Here is an 18,803-nt window from a genome sequence, read left to right as displayed (position 1 = left end):
ATATTTATATGTTTTTCTAATTTGTAATTCAGTGTGTGCTTAAGTAATCTTTATCACGATGAATCATATTCCAGGAGTATTGTTCTTCTAGAAAGATCCGGAAAGACCAATTGATATGATACTTCTCCAGTCAGATCAGTCCAAGAGTTTTGGTAAAGAAGAGCATTTATGCTATTGGTAATATTTTAGTATTCCGACCCAGATACTCGGGTAATGTTTCATAATATTAGATAGTTGTAGTTGTAGTCTCTCAATTAAGTATTTGTATAATAAAAGAAATATGTAGATGAAATATAATGATGCCATATATATAATGTATATGTATTTGTATATCCCATGTCATGGTGATAATAATAAATAATCAATTATGTGTATGATGATCTGTGTATTAGATAATATCATAAAGGGAGATCCGTTTGACTGGAATAGCTGAGGATATTATTTTATCCTTCAGTCTTACTCTCAGATTCAGCAGTAATCAATACTCATTCACAACAGATACTATCAATTTAACAAAACATTGCTTATATAAATTTAAGTGAATAGAATTATTTTAGTGATTCAATCAAAGCAGAGCAGTTAGCTGAATAGCGCAGAGGAAGCGCGTTGGGCCCATAACCCAAAGGTCGGAGGATCGAAACCTCCTTCAGCTACATTTTTGCTTGCTGCTTTTTTGTCGGACATTAATTTTGATTGTCGTGCCCAAATTCTTGTCAGCCAATCAGAATGACGATTACATAGAGTTCTCTTTTGAGAACGACGACCGAAGTGATTTCCTTTTGCTCACAAAAGAATTAGAAAACACATAGCTTAACAAAAGTAGAATAGAAATCGAAACAGACATTTATAATGGCTGTGTTATAGCATTGGAAGAACAACCCAGATCGAAAACGACATGATGAATCCGTAAAATTTGAAAATAGTTAACCGCAGTATAATGACTCTTCCTTTAATTAAATATAAATAATAACTACTGCGGATAACGCGCAGTATTAGCTTAGAAAAGTATATAAAACAATTAAATTCATATCAATAAAAAATTATCTTTTATCCTCTCTTTGATTTCATGTATACTTCTTGATCCCTAGTGGGCTTGACCTTTTGATTTGTTGTAGTAAAAGGACACTACAAAATTATATGATTTCACTTTAAGAAACTTTTGTTGGATCAAAGGAACAAATTGATAATATTTCAACTCCATAAGGTTTTTTTACTTTTGGCGGCAATAATTCCATTAACCTAATTCCATTGGATATAATATATGCTATGCCTTCCAACATTTATTTTGACTAGTGTTTTGCACTGTTGCTAATTAATTAAAAAAAATATAGTTACTTTGACATTAGAGAGAGATATATCTTTGGGTAAACAAACCATCTTTTTTTTGAAACACTGTTTATCTTCCACTATTCTTTGGAATCTATATATTTGAAGTCAAGCTATTTCTCTCTCTTTCTTTTCTCTTTTGCACTTTTTGACACAAATTCATAGTAGAGCTTTTTCCTTTTCTTTTTGCTTCTTTGTTTTGTTTCTTTGTTTTGTTTCTTTGTTTGACTTTCATATTTTACTTCTTTACTCATCGCTTTTGTTTTTCAACAGTTTGTCAAGTTATATATCTCCTTTTTGATAAAGTATATGACTAGAGATATGATAACAGACACACATTTACTCAAGTATTTATTATATACTTATAATATTAATAATATAGCTACTATTATATCATTTTGATGCCACTCGTAATAATATTTACAATTCATATTGTGGTATGTCTATGAAATACATGTATTCTAACTTCGCTTTTATATCTGTTCCTTTTTTGTAAACTGTATTCAATCAGGTTCAAGCATTACTTTATCAGAACAACAATATCTGCTAAGTCTGTTACAAAGCAAATGCTGGATAAACTAATTATATACAATTCTAAATGTGATATATTTTGACAGCAATTAGCATACTAAGAGATTTAATGTTGTAGTGTTTACTAGCTGTCATTTATTAGTTAATGAAAATTGTACCAAATCCGTAAATAATGAGCTTCATATATTTTACTGTCAATGATATCATCTAATATAAAAATCTTTGTTTTCTTATGTTATATAGTCGGCTATCTCTTCAAGTAAGTATCAGCATAAGTGCTTAAAATAATAGCAGATCAATAGTATACAGTAGGAGGTATTGCTATATTTAATAGTTGTACCGAATGAATACACCAAAAAAACCTAGAATTCTCGTCAGGAAAATATTATTTTTCAACTATCAAAATAAACAAAACAAAAAAAAACCACTTAAAATAATACAAAAACGCTTCTTTAAAATGTATGATTTCCCATATGTGAAATCCTAAGAAATATACTTTCCTACAAATTCGTGTTATAAAACCATAAATTAATATTTAATGAAAAAAAAAGGGGAGAGTGCACCCACTAGAGAAGTATTTTTATTGGCTTTAAAATGAGCGCTTTCCCATAGATTTTATATAATAAAATATACTTTTCTACAAATTCACTATATATAGTGTTTAGTGTCTATATCAATATGCAATTCTATATCAATAAAGCACTCTGAGAACACCTAAGAACTCATTGTTGTCAACAACTCCTGGGTTGGTACCTGCATATTTGCAATATTCTGAATCTGGGAGACAAAGCTCAATGGCTGTGTGTGCCTTTTTTGTTTTGGTCTTAAGTTAAAGCCCAATTCCTCGAGAATAGGTTGTCCAATAGATCAGACCGATTAAGTAGAAATGGAGTTCCTGAGTGAATCCGTCGAAGTGGACAGATTTGGTGGTTTAGGTAAAAGAGCCATACCACTTTTAACTTAATTACCAATTAGTATTTTGATATATAATTATTCACTATTCTTACTTATTCTTACTGTAATTTAGACTGTTATCATTGTATACTTTAAATAAATCTATTTGCTTCCACAATAGCTAGATTGTAATTTGGAATAGACTTGAATAGATAAGTTGTAAAGATAAAATATCAGTGTATCTGTGGAATATATTTCAACATATAAAGTTTGTCATAAAAACTGTGAGCTCTATCCTGAAGAGCACCTTTAAACACAAAACTACCTCTATATTTTGAGAAAGAGTAGATTTACTAAAATTTATCATTTAATTTTACTATCAAAAAATCTAGTTTTACTTTATTTTATAGTAAGCAGTATGTAAAATAAGCAGATATCGCTTAAATAAATACTAGCTTATATTGGTGAGACCATAAGGCTATTGGACCTTGAGCGAACCTGTGTCTCTGACATCTTTTCAATATACTCTTCTACCTTCCCTAGTTTGTCTATCATTTTTTGCGTCAGCTCCTCCAGCTTCTCAAGCCTCTCTGTGTCATCTTCCTCATTATATCTTAGACATAGAGCACGGTTGATAGGGAAAAAGCTATAGTTGACATCTTTAAGACATGCTGCTACATAAGATTCCGGGCCAGTATATTCCGTTCTATGCTTGTTTTTTAAATGAACTATGAAGAACAAGTATTGCCTTTAAGCGTAATAAAGTAAGTAATTGAATTTCCGTGAGTTAACATAGTTGGCAAGGTTTGCATAGTACCATATGTTATGATCATTTTTTACGTGATCTTCGAAGCCTTTCTTAGCATGTCGCTGAAATTCAACAGCGTGTATACTACAAATAAAGCATGCTAAAAATATATTATTAGACAAGGAAAGTCGTTTCTAGAAAGGATCTTACAATTTTTCATATCTTGCTGTACAGAGGATCGCTCTATTATTTTATAAAGTAAGTTATTAGTTCTTGGTGATACTAATAAAATAGTAAAGTTGGAACAAGACTTACCATCACGAAGGTGACCGAAAGTGTCAAAGATGATACCGAAAATTGCATTGAGTAGGAACACAACCACAACCAGATAAAATGACATCTCAAACACAGTTCTCCAACCACGAGGCTGAAGATCGTTTGGTTCCAAAATATCACCAATCCCACCTCCAGAGCGGATACTTTGAATTCGATTACACGTAGTATTAGTTTGATACATACATACATACCTATGTTGATGCTTTTGTAAACTTACCCATGAGATAATATAGTGACAAAGCATTCCGAAAGAGATCCGCAAAACAAGCCCTTAGTCCCATCGAATTCTGTGCGGAAGTATTTGTAGGCAACAACACTATGAATGTATACTACGATAATTCCGAGCAGTGCCTAAAACAAATAAAAAACCATAAAGCAAATATTTATCGATATAAATATATTTGTTCTTTGATTAACTTTCCCGTAGCTTACCGTTCTTGTGATAGAGCTGACATTAAGAGTAATACTTGAAATAACTCCTTGAAGAATACGATCACGGAACACAAAATCGAGAAGATGAATAGCGTGAAATCCAGGGTAATATAATCCAATTGCTGAAAAACCAACCATCAAAATATGGTATAAAAACTGAGATTCAGAGATACTAGCCAATACAAAGCTCAAGTTGAATCTCTTTGTAGAATTTATCACACCCACAAAAATGGAGGATGGTCAGACAGTTGAAGCTCAAAGGATCGCTATTCAATTTAACTTACTCTTTGAGAAAATAATTCACTGAAAAATGAACCTTCTTCTTCAGTTACACTTTCATCTGAAGTGACCAGGTTATCCAATTGTATATCCGAGCTTTTAGATGAGTGGCGATTAACCAGAACTGGAAGTTGAATAAAGTAGAACTCTGCAGTAGACAAGACCCACAGAAACAAATGTATAACTCCCAAAAATATCCGAAAAGTGTTGATATGGTCAACGTGACGGGATCCCGGTTCAGTTTGTGTTAACAAGGACGAGTAAATTAGCATCAAAAGGTTTAGTATTATAGTAACACCATATGACGCCTGCCACCAGAATGAGCTGTACTCTGTTAGTAGCGAGAGGTACTTATTACTGGCAACTCTTGCTTGGTATTTAATTCTAAATTATAATATGCATTAAATAAATTTTATACATTTACACAAAAATCATCTCACTTTTACATACTCATAAATAATACTACTTGACTGTTGAACGAAATCCTCAATTTTAGCAGACGGCGAATCACTACAAAAAAAAAGAAAAAACAAGTAATTAGAATATACGCATGGTGCTGAAAATGAAGCAGACCCAGGGTTTTTTTTATAACCTTTTGACTTCTTACCGTTTAACATTCCATAAGAATCGTTGCTTTGTATCTTCACGCAGGTAGTTACACACTTCCGGTATAGGAAACAAAACGCGAGAGAGTTGTTTTTCTTGACCGTAGTCCATAACTACTTCAATCTTTCCTGTGTTCTTTTGAAAATATTCGAACGCAACATTTCCACTAAACATAGAATGCTATATGTACAAGTGAAGATTAAGTTGAGCGATATATATATATATACATGTAAGCTTAACTTAATACTTTTTTACCTGAGTTTCATCTAGCGCTGGGGACAGGGTCATAACAAGCATACAGTAAAGAAAACCGCACTCAAGCTTATCAAATACAGAAGGGTGTTCTAGATTATCCACGTTGTTCACGTATATTGTATTCATATTGCGCTTCACAATTGACAGATCTAAAGATGCGGCCATCTCTCTGAAAATTGTATCACTGTTTTCAATTCCTCCTTCTAATAAACTCAGCAAGCAAACAACTACTTTACACTTATACATAAAATGTATATGAGCAACTGGTAATCGTTTAGAGGAAAATATAGTCTAGAGTACAATACTTCTACCTTCAGTTCATTCACAAGTGAGCTTGGGCAGCTCACATAAGGTTCTCGCAATATAGTGTTGAAAGGATTGATGACTTTGTCGTTAAAGATCGTCACCTAATGTATAAAAGCGAATAAAAAAATTGTCAATTGCGTTGTACTTATTGCACTTTTGAAAGTATGTTTTTTTTCTTTAAGAAAGATGACGACTATACCTGATTTTCCAAGCAACCCTAAGTTTGTAATATTATTGTAGTAATATTATTATTTTTAAAAACAGCCATCAGTTTACACACACAAGACAGGTTAATGTTATAAAATATACCTGTGCCATCTCTGTAATAGTATCTAGAACTTGAATGATCAATCTAACATTCTGAATACTGCACAATGGCACAATTGCATGAAGATATTCAACTACGTCTTGTACAATGTTGAAACTTTTGATATTATCAGGCTGTTTGGCCAAATAAGTCTGCAAATTGATATTGTGTCCTTCTACCATAAGTTGAAGAGCGCGCATAGTATCCTTCATCCCTTCAAAATCTTCATTGGCTGTTCCAAATTCGCCAGTCTCATTTGCCATTAGTGTTGATATCTTTTGGTAAATCAGCGCAGATTCTGTAGAGGTTTGTGTTTGCTGCTTAATACGTTTTCGATGGCTATTACGAGAAATGTCGATAGAAGACGAGTGGCGACGATGACCATTAGATTTCTTCAACGCCTTTATCGACCGGTTTTCGAGCGTATCAAGGCTCAATATACATTGTTGCCGGTTCATTTTGTATGCTGTGCGAATCAAGTGAAGTTGAGCTTCTTTGAGAGATGCAATACCATCTTCTAATCTTTGGTGGAAAGAGTAAAAAAAGCGTTCTTCTCTATAACCAAAATACATGTTAGAGCTTTCGTTGTGTAAGATTGATAGTGAATAATTTTTGTTGCATGTTTCTTACCGGATACTGTAGAAATATTCTTCTAGTTTATCTTGGACGTTTTTATTTCCACCTTCAAGCAAAGATATCAAGAGTTTCAAGGCTGCTTCAAAAATCTGTCGTCGTGGAGAAGATAAAAGGTTCTGGGCAACAAGTGTACATCCGAGCCGATTAAGAGTGTTCTGGGCAAGAACTTTTTTGGCTTCTAATGCTTCTGCTTGAACAGCTGAACTCATAGCTTTATCAGAACGGTTCCGAATATGACGAAGCGGTATTTCTTCCAATATCTCAATTGTAGAAACTTGATAATGCTCTGTTTTGTCTTGGCTCTTTGATACCATCATCATCGACAGATAGTCAATTAAAGATTTGACGTCTTCTTCAGAGTTAGCGTCCACTAAACTGAAATGTGAACCTGTGTAGAAAAAAAAAACCGAGTTAAAGAAATACAATATGAATATTCGAGATATCCTGTTTACTTACACATTTTTTCAAATTCTTCTTTTTGGAGTTGCAGCACACCATTATGGGCCATGAGAGCACGAATAAAGCCTTGGAATTTTGCATTCATTGAATCTAGTGGTTTGATATTCTGCTTTGTGCTGCCTGTGAGCCGTGTGATCGCATCTCGCAATTTGTCACGAAGTTTCTCCGGATCAATGCTACCTCTGAAACCCGACACATTGATCATGCTATCAATGCATGCAAGCGTGTGTTGAAGGGCATGCTTATCATTTGCAGCACGTGTAAGTAAGTCCACTGTTAGATCCACTAATCGTGGGCACAGTAAGAACAAAGCCTCGTCTACTGCTGTTTCGACCGAAATGTGATGCTCAAATACTGCTCTCAAAAATACTAGAACACCATTATATACATAATCCATAATATCTTTGGTTGGATTGACCTTGGCTTTTATCATCTCATTGTGAGCAGACTCCATTATTGTGCGGATATTCTTGTTATCGCTGACAGGCACACTCGAAGGAACTTCCGTATTATCAAGATAGACAGAAGCAAGGAATCGCAGCATAGCTGTTTTCAGCGTTGATGGAGACGATGGATCTTGTATTATTGCGGTAACATCCTGAATTGAAAATATGGTACGTGCAAACTAAAAGCCATCCAATATTTTAGTACATATATAGATATAATTTACTTTACTTTACTTTACTATTCTTTTTTTTTTAAAAAAAGTAACTAACCGATTGTCCAAAGCTGTTATCTCCTTGTCCACATACTGACAGAAGCTCAATTAACTCGACGCAGTAATCAATATGTTCTGAAGATATCAAGTCCTGGGGTGTGTTGAAGGGTACATACAATGTACGATTCTCCATAATTAGGCGCATTGTACAATCTTGATGCTTTTTTATGAGTTTTCCTTGAGCCTTCATAAAGTCATGCAATATACGCAAGTATTCACTCTGGTGGCCTTGTGATTCTTCAAGCATATGTTTAATATGCTCTTCCCGTACACGGACACTGATGAAAAGATTGTTTCCACAAAGTTTGTAAAGACTTTTTGCCAGCATTGGGTGGAATCCACTGGCATCTATCAGCAGATCGATATTTTTTAAAACGAAAGGACCCTACGAATTAACAGAACTCTATTAAGTTATGTGTTTTCTAAATCGAACTCTTGTACACAGACACATTTAAATATGCTTATATGTGCTTACCTGGAGCTCTTTATCATCTATTGTCATTTCAACCAAGAAATCGAAGCAAGCTGTAAGCGTTCTGAGGCGAACATCATTATCTTCTTCTTCTTCACTATCCGACATATCTTGACTTTCAATCAGAGGTGCCCTGAGTGCACGCAAGAGTTGGACTACAACGAAATGTGCTTTTAAGTTTTTGAATATCTTTCCGTATATATTCCGCTGGTCTTGGGAATTCTCAAGTGCACATGTCTGATCGTTAAAGTCGATAGTCTTCCCGTGAAATAAACTACTGAACTCGGTCAGGACATGTTCAATGTGTGGAAGGTGATGTGTGCTCAGTCGGTCCACAGACAAGAAGGATCGAAGCTGGGTCAACCGTTTCTTTACTCCATGGTAAACAAGAACTTGTTGTGTTTGGTTCAGAATTAAAACTTGGGATGCTTTCTTAAATAAGTCTAACATATATAGAGGAATCTGTGGTTAATAGAAATACAGAAAATAGGGTGGTAGTTATTGAAAAAAAAATGTATCGTGTCCTTTACCTTCACAATCATTGTAGATCCTGTGCATAACTACTACGGCAATACGTTTCAGTGGTGCGTACTGGTACTTTAAAATATCTTTAAGTATAGGCATCAAACTTTTTTCTCTTTGTCTTAATTGTGTTTCCTCAAAAATTGTTGTTAATGTAGTACGAAGAGAGAACGGAGGCTCACTACTTGTATTCCTGTTCAAAAGTCATGTAAAAAAGAATGTTATAATCAATAAAGACTAAGGTATAAAAGAAAGAAAGAAAGGAAGAGAAAACTAACGTCTCCATGATTTTCCACTTGTGTGTTAACTTGCTCATCCGAACATGTAGCCGTAAATCGAAAATGAGATCAAAGATTTCCAGTATCTGAATTTTGGCATTCATAATACCTTGGTTTTCCTCTGTCAAAAGAAACCGTTCTACCCTAATAATCAAGAATATCTTATGTTAAAAACCATATCTTCTTCTTTTAGGTCCGGTTTCTGCTGCTATATAAGATATTTGTTTTTTTTGTGTATCTTATTTACCAGTATCTAGGTTCTTTTGACTGAGTCATCACTTTGAGATGGTCTACATTACTAATGTAATATAAGTAACAGAAAAAAAAATATCATATAAAATATAAGTTCATACCGAGCATCTGTACGCCCATCTAATACATAAACAAGGGCTCTAAAAAGACGCTTTACATCATCAGCTTCACTAAAAAACCCAAGTCTTAATTGAGTTTTTACAAGGGTTAATACTGAAGATAGGAAAGCAACTTCGTCTTTAAGCTCTGTAAGCTACAAAATACAATATAAATTATATAAATATATATGCGTATGTATGTATGTGTGTGTGTGTGCTAGTAATTTAACCTTTTTGTTTCTTATTTAACCGTTTAAAGAAAGAGTGAAAGATTTACCAACCTGATGGCTTTTGTCATCTAGAAATACAAGTGTCCAATGCTTTAGATGATCAAAGAATTCCGGTGATTTGCTTTCAACACTTCCGGTTCCTCCAGAAGGATACTCATTTGAATCATCGAGCAAATTGTATTGCATGGTAAAGTCAGATAAAACAACTTCACTAAAGGGTGAAATATCAATGTAGAGTACTACACGCAAAAGTCAAAAGAAAATGAATCAGTAAGAGTAAAAATAGCACAATCAAAGGCATATAGGTATATGTATATATAATAACCTCTTAATAGATCGCAGAATATCGCTCTTATCTGGCATGGAAGATTAACGTATCCAATGCATTTTAGGCACACTGTCTTTCCAATAAATAGCCGTATAAGATCAAGATACTTTGTGTTTGCGCCAAATGAAAGGGAATATACAAGATTTAAAAGGCTCTGGATAAAGCACCTAATAGTCGGTAGATTTTCATATAGAAGGATATCGAGGTCTCTCCACTCGTCGTTCAAGAACTTGATTTCTACAGAACCAGTATCGTGTGGGATCCGCATCTCCAAAAAAGATCTACTTGGATCAGCCAGATTGAACATCTGGTCGAGGATTTGATCACGGTTTAAGACCAATAATCCACGGGTTTCAGTGTGACAGAATGCAGCAAGAAGATCAAATATGCTAGCTGACTCATAATCATCTTCGGCTAACATTGGCGTAGAGTTCTGTAAACCTCTGATCACCGCGTTCATTTTCTTACGACCAAGATTGATCAAGATCTGTATAACTGAGGGTCTGAATGCAGAAACCCGCTCCACAATTGTGTTGTTGTCGTAAAGAAGTTTTATCATCATGTCAGTGGCTCCCACTTGATATGCCAGATGCTGGACAAACAGCTCGATCCCCACATCACCAGCCACTTTTACGACATGCAGTTGATTCTTAACATGCTCGTTTGATTCTTCGTATTTGGATCCACCCACCAGAAAGACTCGAAGAAGATTGTAACACAATGTAAGAATTGTTTTAAGACGGCTCTCTTGTGGATTAAATAGAGTATCGATTGGAACAACGTCCTCAGAAGCTGGTTCACGTCTCTTATAATTATCGGACTGTCCGTCATTTCTCATTTCGTAACGTTTGGCCAAGGAAAATGGAATTTGGATCATGTTGACAACGCATTCAATAATACCATTATCACGAATAAGACTTTGATGATCTATATACATATACACATACATATATCAATTCGCTGTTTCAAATATTTCTTTTTTAAATATATATATATATTAATCTTATTCAGGTAAGCTTTACTCACATTCTTCTGGGAGCCCTACACGGCGTACGAGATCGGCTTCTTTACTATCAGTACAGAACCGCACAAGCTCTTTCTACATTTTCCAAGTTTTTTTTTTTAAAAAAAAATATAATACTTAAGCACGCACAATTTAAAAACACCTAACAAACAATACCAAAATCTCTGTTATGCTGTCGAACTCTGATCGTGTTATAGGGAAATTGCTTGCTTCTCCGATATCCTCACTTTCCGGATCTGGCTTTCTTTCTTTCCTGAGATACCATTGAAGGCGTGGCAAGAGTTCATTCACATAGTTGAAAGTGTCTCTCAGGGAATCGTTTACCAGGGTAATCGTAAAGCAGTCATGATAATAAAAGTCTTGAGAAGCGGTGACATGGTAGCCTGATGCTTCCTCTTGTTCATGAGAGATACTATAGGATTTTCCATCCATAGAAGAATCATAGCGTGTATAGTTTCTTGTTGCCAAACGACTGGTTGTGGAAGTTACGGACGGTTTGTTCATTTTAGATATGCTGTGCAACGTAGGTATAGGTATCTTGCTTTGCATATGAGAAAGCGGATCTGGCGCAAGTGTAAAAGGCATTGGAACCGAAGACACATTCTGGACCTCATCATCACCTGCAGCATGGATCCAACATTTGGTCAGCACATGTTGAATACGAATATAAGATCCAAATGGTACTCCTGAACGTGTGGGTTCAGATATGGGCACAAGTGTGAAAAGGGTCGCGTCGTTATTATCGACACACGGAGGATCTTTCATCAATCCAAGAGAAAAGGTTATTTTGTGGGTTGACATATCAATCCGGACATTGTTGGGATCGATATAAAGATATGACCGGGAAGCAGCATGTCGAATGCGGACAGATTTTTTCCACCGGACCTTGGATCCATTGTTCGTTTTTGCATTTTCAATCTAAAAGGAGATCATGTAGCACAGGAAATGTATATATTTTATGTTTAGTTTACATATTAAAAGAAAGAGAAAGATACAACACAAGCATTTGCACATCTTACCTCCCAAAATGCTAATGGGGAATCGCTCTCTTTAGGATCCAAAGGGTTGAGAATGTGTTTCTTTAGTCGTACATCCCCATCGTCTCTAATAATAAATACATACACCATGAATTCCTAGATCAGATCCAGCTTTGAAAAATCTAATCGCATTTTATATACATATATATATATGTGTGTGTTTGTGTATGTGGAATTTACCGATCGAGGACAGGTGTTTCAAGGTAAGCTTCCATCTCTTTGTGATAAAATCTGACAAGTTGTGCGGAATTTATATACTTTGATTTTGTGGCATCTTGATTGACCGCAGCAGAACTATGGCACTTCATGGTCCATGAGGATATACGGGTGTGAGAATATACTTCGTAGTAGTCTGTTGAGTGAACGTCAGAGTGCAGTGGTTTTGTGCCAACATTGAGATATCCTTCAGGCCTAACACATTGTATAGCAATTGTGTCTCCCCATCGGACAGGTTCTCCATCAACACGGATTCTGTATCGTGGCATGATTTTGAAATAGCCAATTATCTCCTTGGAGAGATTAACTTGTAGGTGTGATACATCGGTCTTGCATGTTCTTCCAGTTACTGTAAGGTACTTGCTAAAGTGGCTATTATACATCTGAATAACCTGGCCATATAACACTGGCTTTCCGAACAGGCGTCTCTTCTCGGTGTCGTTCTGAAGACGTTCCTTTCTGGACTTGGACTGCAATTGCCTGAGCTCCGCTAGTTCTTCAGGCGAACCTTCGGAGCTTAAGGTGTCGAGGGCCTCATCGTCTCCGAGGAACATCTCTAGGGCTCTTGTTTCTGTGTGGGATTGCTGGGGCTCGATGGTGAAGATGCATGTACCGAGAGATTCAGACGACAGGTGATTACTGACAGTAGGGCGAGCACATGCTCGTGTCTCGAGTGGATTCTCGGCCACTAGAACATTACTGTCTTCATCAAACAAAAATATGTCATCACCAATGCGGAGGAATTGCTCATTGCTCTTTGCCATCAAAAAGGAGCTCAAGTAAAGATACAAACTTCTTATGCAAATGAAGAGAAGAAGAAAAGGAAGAATATATATATATATATATATATATATATATGTATATATATATATATAAGTGTGTGTATACAGAAACCCCTTGATTCTTGGTAACAATTTTTTTTTATCATAGTCAAAGTCTATTTTAGGTGATGTGACGGTTCCGATTCTCCGCTATTGGAGGAATTTCCTTTTGAAGTCAAATAGGAGATCGTTAAATGCCTCCTTAGCCACACTAAACATTTTTTGTTATATTTATTTATCTAGCTGTATATCTACTATGAATGTATGTATCTATGTATAGACATACATAGATACATACCTATACATATATACATACACATTTGGTTGATTCCATACGATCATTCAGCTACAGGAGTAGCCAAGGTAAAGCATTGATTTCCAGAAACATAGTGTACTCTGATTGACATCCAGCTATTTTATTTTTATTTTTATTTTTTTTGCAACGGGAAATTTCCACAACAGTAAATGATATCATATCAATTGACAGTGCTTTAGAACAAGAGTCAAAAAGCCTAATTGGAGATATGTACATTATGGCTTTAGTTTTCTCACTGGCAGACTTATATATATATATAAATTTTATTCAGAAATCATTGGTACAAAAATTGAATGGACCAAAGTGTATCAAAACAAAAACAACAAAAAAAAAAGATGAATTTAGTAGAAGAATGGAAAGAAGAAGTACACTATTGATTTCCAGAGAGTGTGAATGCGGACAAAGTTGTGTATACAAGTTACAGTGTTTGTAAGTACCGATTAGCCTTTTGGGGGGGCAATATTAGACTTGGAAGTATTGAAAGCATACAAACCCCATTTTATCTATTATCAAACCAATAGCATCATATAACATTTATATATTAGAAATAATTGTAATTTGCATTGGTCGACCCCCAAAAACTAACATAAAAAGAAAGGCGAGCAACGAAACAATGTTTGGGTCTCATTAAATACACAGTGCTAATCCAAAATCTCAAAATGCCTCTTTAAAATATGATCAAAACACGATACGGCTTTTTGTGAAATACAAATTAGCGATATTTGTATTGGATGAGCACGAGTAGGGCCTATGAAAGATTGAGTGTATAGAACATTTAATAAATTGATATCAATATCGCTAATTACGATATTTTTGGATACTTTCTACCTTCTTTTCTTTCTTAATACACGGGTTAAATTTTATCCTATTTATATAGCAGCATATATATTTCCAGTACATGATAGTCAGCCGTTAAAGACATATTGAATTTACTTTAACCTAAAAGTATAATACATATTACTGCTGGCCTTGGTCTGTTGGTTACTCGTATAAAGAGATATAAAATATACTCAACTATGGTACTCTAGCTATTTTTCTTTAATTACACATAAATTTCCAAAACATGGGTTAGTTTTGGTCCAAGAATCTTATTAATAAGCACCCATTATACTTGTTATGGGCATAATTGATAGAGTGTTATTATCACAGGCTTTCTTCCTCGATTGCTCAGTGCTTCCCGACGTACAAATACATTCGGATTTCCCAGTGTACCCTCCACACTTTACTGAGATCGATATGGAACGTATCAACGTATTAGGAAAAAATAGCGAGTTATAATTTCATTTTGCCACAACTTTCATCTCACCACACTTCTTGTAAGGAAAGATGTGTAACTATAGTATTATGGCTTGTTACATGTGCCGTTTTATATGTCTTTCTTATTATATCAAAGACAGGCTTGTTATTTATACATTCAGCTCAACCTAAAAACACCCTATTGTTCTTTCTCTTATAAAATGAATACATCAATATATTATCAACAATTAATCTGTGACTGAAAGTAATGCTATTTAGTGAGGTAGAGAGTGCTAGACTAGATGAAGTTTATTGCATTAAATATAATATGTTTTTTTTTGCTTTTATTATTTTTGGTTATGATAGAGCTTTTATGAAGGACAAGCACGGTTTACAAGAATGATGTTAAGCAAATATGTTAAAAGAGGCCATCCTTCCTACTATGTTTCTTGCAAACATTGTGTTAAACCCTTAAGAATCGTACAAGTTCTATTATAAACAAATAAATAATACATGAAAATGTATATTGTTAGTCAAGTGCAAATTTATCGAAACAATTAAGAATACACTGTAATGTATTGTAGTTTACCTCGATGATATGCTATTGTGTTTAAGGATATTATGCCTTGGCTTTCTTGACTTTCTTGATTCCTTTGGGATGCTTTGAGGTAGACTTCTCTGGATCACTCAGGCTTCCAGAAGGCTTGGAAATTGCTGGCTTAAAGGTAGTGTCTTTTGTTGAATGGGATCTTTCAGGATGAGTTCTGTCCTTGGTGAAGATGCTTCTCTTTGGCTCGGTGTCCTTTGATTTTAGCATGGAACTCATGGTTGGTTTCTTGGCCTTGGACTCTTCTTTGTGGGCGGTGGTTGATGCTACAGGAGTGGATTTCTTAGGTTTTGGCTCCTCCTTGTGATGATGGGACGCTGCTCCTGGACTGGACTTCTTTGCCTTGGGGTCTTCTTTGGAAGCAAAAATGGAACTGACCGAGCTCTTCTTCTTCTTTGGTTCTTCTTTGGACTTTGACATTGAGCTTACTTGGGCCTTTTTTTGCTTGGTAGTTCCGGTGGTCATTTCTTTTCTTTTTGTGATAGTGACTTGTACTTTTTGGAATTTACTTTTGGGGTAGCAAAAGATTCAAATTGAAATTGAAGTGAAAGAGATTTGGAAAGAGTTGTTGATATAAGAAAATAAATTACCTTTTGGATTCTCTCTCTTTTATATTTATATATATATATATATTTGAATTTTTGAGAATACATGTGATGACCCCTTCTTCGTCCTTGCCATTGTCTTTCTTGATTACAAGTGGTGCTACTTTTTAAAAGAGACAGAGAGAGAGAGAAAAAAAGCAAAATGCTGGGAAATGATGATCATTAAAAGTACAAAATCACACCACACAAGCCCTCCTGTATCCAACAGCTTGTCTCAAACAAAAAAGGGTTAAAGGTGTGATTTTTATTTTATTTTTCATAAATCTTTGTATTATATATCCAAAGGTGCTTTTGACTTGATTACAGACAAAAGGTAAATATGAAGCTGTAGCTAGTCAGACCTTTTAATATTCAGAGTATCAAAAGCTACGACTCGATTGGTAATAAATGGGAACATAATTAAGAAAATATGTCGGAAATGAGCTTCCCACATGGCACTTTAAGGTGTATCCCAAAAAAAAAACGATTCTTGTGATCACATTGATACTGTAAGCCTTGAGCGTTGGTGGAACGGAGGTTGGGGACGGAGGGAAGAAGTTGATCATACTGAAAGAAGTAGGATTGTCTAATAGCCAGATTGGCTTTTACTTTTTGAGGGAGAAAGAACACATTTTCACAACAGATGTTCATTATATTTATAATTTATAATTTATAATTTATGAATTAGAAAATCTCGTAATCATTACCATCTTCCTTTTTTTTTTCTTTGAACGTTTTTATTTGATTTTGACGCTTTTGCACTTTTACACTTTTACACTTGACCAACGCGGATAACAACCAAAATAAGAAAGAGTTCAAAATTATAGATGATTAGTCAATATTGGCACCGATACCGATATCTCGAAATACTAGTACTATTGGTGTTGTGTACTACATATTTGAACAATACAAAGGTTAATCTCAATACAATATATATATAAATATTGTAAAGACCCTTAAAATATGTAAAAGAAAAAAGCATATTTTGCATGAATAAATGAATTGTTACAGCTCTAATAATAATTAATAGATAATATAAATACCACTACTAAAAAGCAGAATTTCTTTAAAGGGGCTACAAAACATATATTAAAATCAAATAAAAATAAAGCACTATATTTTGAATCCTATGTATCGTTTTGATTTCTTTATTTGACAGAACGTTTTGTAATATAAAATGAATAATAGAAGGAGAATATACGTTTGTCCTGACCATGTTACAAAACATAAAAAAAAAGGTTGGGACTTTGTGGGAAGGAGGGGAAATATAAGATATTTTTAAAAAAAATTTGCTTTTAAAGATTTTTTTTGTTTGATGTTGGGTGCTGATATTGATAATGTTCGATGTTCGATGTTCGATGTTGTTGCTGTTGTTGTTGCTTTGATTATTACTATTATTATTATTATTATTATTTCTTGTAAAAGAAAAAGGAAGAACGGTCTACTCCTCGTTCACATTATGGAGCAACGTCCACTGGCAGCCTTCTGAGATTCAGTTGACTCTGCTTTGGATCCATGAGTTGACTGGGCATCGGAAGTCTGCTGCTGCTGTTCTTGGGGAGTAGGAGGAAGAGCCTTTTGTTGTTCTGGCTGCTGGATAGGTGCGGCGTGTACCTGGGGGTTTACATCACTGGAGGCCAAAGGCATAGGTACAACAGGCTCGGGTCTCTGGATAGTGGATGATGCTGCTGCCTCAAGCTCGGTCTGTTGCTGTGTGTTCTGAACACCGGCGACCTGCGCTGGTGACTCTACTGATTTTGTTAACTTGGCCTCAGCTTCCAAAGCAGCAGCCTTCTCGGCAGCGATTCTCTTTTCGTCCTCTGCAGCAAGGGCAGCAGCCTTCTCAGCAGCAACACGTTCCTCTTCAATCTGGGCAGCAGCAGCAAGAGCAGCAAGACGCTCGGCTTCAGCCTTCTCAGCTGCAATTCTCTGGTCTTCGGCAGCCTTTTCAGCGGCAGCCTTCTCGAACGCAATACGTTCTTCTTCGGCAGCCTTCTCAGCAGCAATACGCTGCTCTTCAGCGGCCTTCTCAGCGGCGGCCTTCTCAGCGGCGGCCTTCTCGGCAGCGGCCTTCTCAGCAGCAGCCTTCTCAGCAGCAACAAGTTCCTCTTCAGCCTTGGCAGCAGCAGCGGCAGCGGCAGCACTCTCAGCAGCAATTCTCTCTTCCTCGGCGGCCTTCTCAGCGGCGGCCTTCTCAGCAGCAATTCTCTCTTCCTCAGCAGCCTGTTCAGCAGCAGCCTTGGCAGCAGCGATACGTTCCTCCTCAGCCTTGGCAGCAGCAGCAACAGCAGCAGCGTTCTCAGCAGCAATTCTCTCCTCCTCGATAGCCTTCTCAGCAGCGGCCTTCTCAGCAGCAAGTCTCTCCTCCTCCGCAGCCTGTTCAGCAGCAGCCTTCTCAGCAGCAATACGTTCTTCTTCGGCGGCCTTCTCAGCAGCAATACGTTCTTCTTCGGCGACCTTCTCAGCAGCAATACGCTCTTCTTCGGCGGCCTTCTCAGCAGCAATACGCTCTTCTTCAGCCTTCTCAGCAGCAAGTCTTTCCTCTTCAGCGGCCTTCTCAGCAGCAGCCTTCTCAGCAGCAGCCTCCTCAGAGGCGATACGCTCCTCCTCAGCCTGGACAGCAGCAAGTCTCTCTTCTTCGGCGGCCTGTTCGGCAGCAAGTGCAGCAGCGGTGGCAGCAGCAGCAGCAGCAGCAACGACAGCGGCCTTCTCAGCAGCCTTCTTTTGGTTCTCTTCGACGATAGTGGCAACAATGGCATCAAGGTTGATAGAGCGGGAACCAACAACAGTAGCGATGGCGGCCTTGACGGACGCATCCAATTCCTTGACTTCAACGGGCTGAACAGCCTGGACGGTCTCATCGGCGACAGATACTACTGCGGCAGAGGAAGCTTTTATGGGGTGGATGATAGACTCGAGGTGGACAGCGGGGGCGGCAACTACGGTGGC

The 18,803-nt window shown here is 36.4% G+C and overlaps 1 protein-coding gene and 1 non-coding gene across 2 annotated transcripts; one reads left to right on the top strand and one right to left on the bottom strand.

The window, feature by feature from the left end:
• Positions 1-581: 581 nt before the first annotated feature.
• On the top strand, positions 582-653 carry PHYBLDRAFT_t22. The gene has a single exon. It is a non-coding gene; the product is annotated as a tRNA-Met (tRNA).
• Positions 654-3,126: 2,473 nt separating this feature from the next.
• PHYBLDRAFT_184553 (IP3 receptor) lies at positions 3,127-13,054 on the bottom strand (the record flags this gene model as incomplete). Its single annotated transcript, XM_018438952.1, has 27 exons — positions 3,127-3,499; positions 3,569-3,659; positions 3,710-3,742; positions 3,815-3,978; positions 4,053-4,186; positions 4,268-4,468; positions 4,552-4,930; positions 4,997-5,056; positions 5,154-5,332; positions 5,408-5,644; positions 5,719-5,814; positions 5,913-5,930; positions 6,023-6,575; positions 6,651-7,044; positions 7,113-7,740; positions 7,832-8,218; positions 8,309-8,748; positions 8,836-9,020; positions 9,106-9,249; positions 9,353-9,403; positions 9,459-9,610; positions 9,737-9,924; positions 10,011-10,940; positions 11,040-11,112; positions 11,194-11,955; positions 12,057-12,141; positions 12,255-13,054. The coding sequence occupies 27 exons, from the start codon at positions 13,052-13,054 to the stop codon at positions 3,208-3,210; spliced, it is 7,656 nt and encodes a 2,551-aa protein (XP_018299153.1). The 3' UTR covers positions 3,127-3,207.
• Between the last annotated feature and the right edge of the window lie 5,749 nt (positions 13,055-18,803).

The sequence above is a fragment of the Phycomyces blakesleeanus genome (genome assembly GCF_001638985.1).
Source record: "Phycomyces blakesleeanus NRRL 1555(-) unplaced genomic scaffold PHYBLscaffold_1, whole genome shotgun sequence".
In the NCBI taxonomy this organism is placed as follows: Eukaryota; Fungi; Mucoromycota; class Mucoromycetes; order Mucorales; family Phycomycetaceae; genus Phycomyces; species Phycomyces blakesleeanus.
Note: the sequence above shows the minus strand (reverse complement) of the source record. Positions and strands in the feature narration are given on the sequence as shown.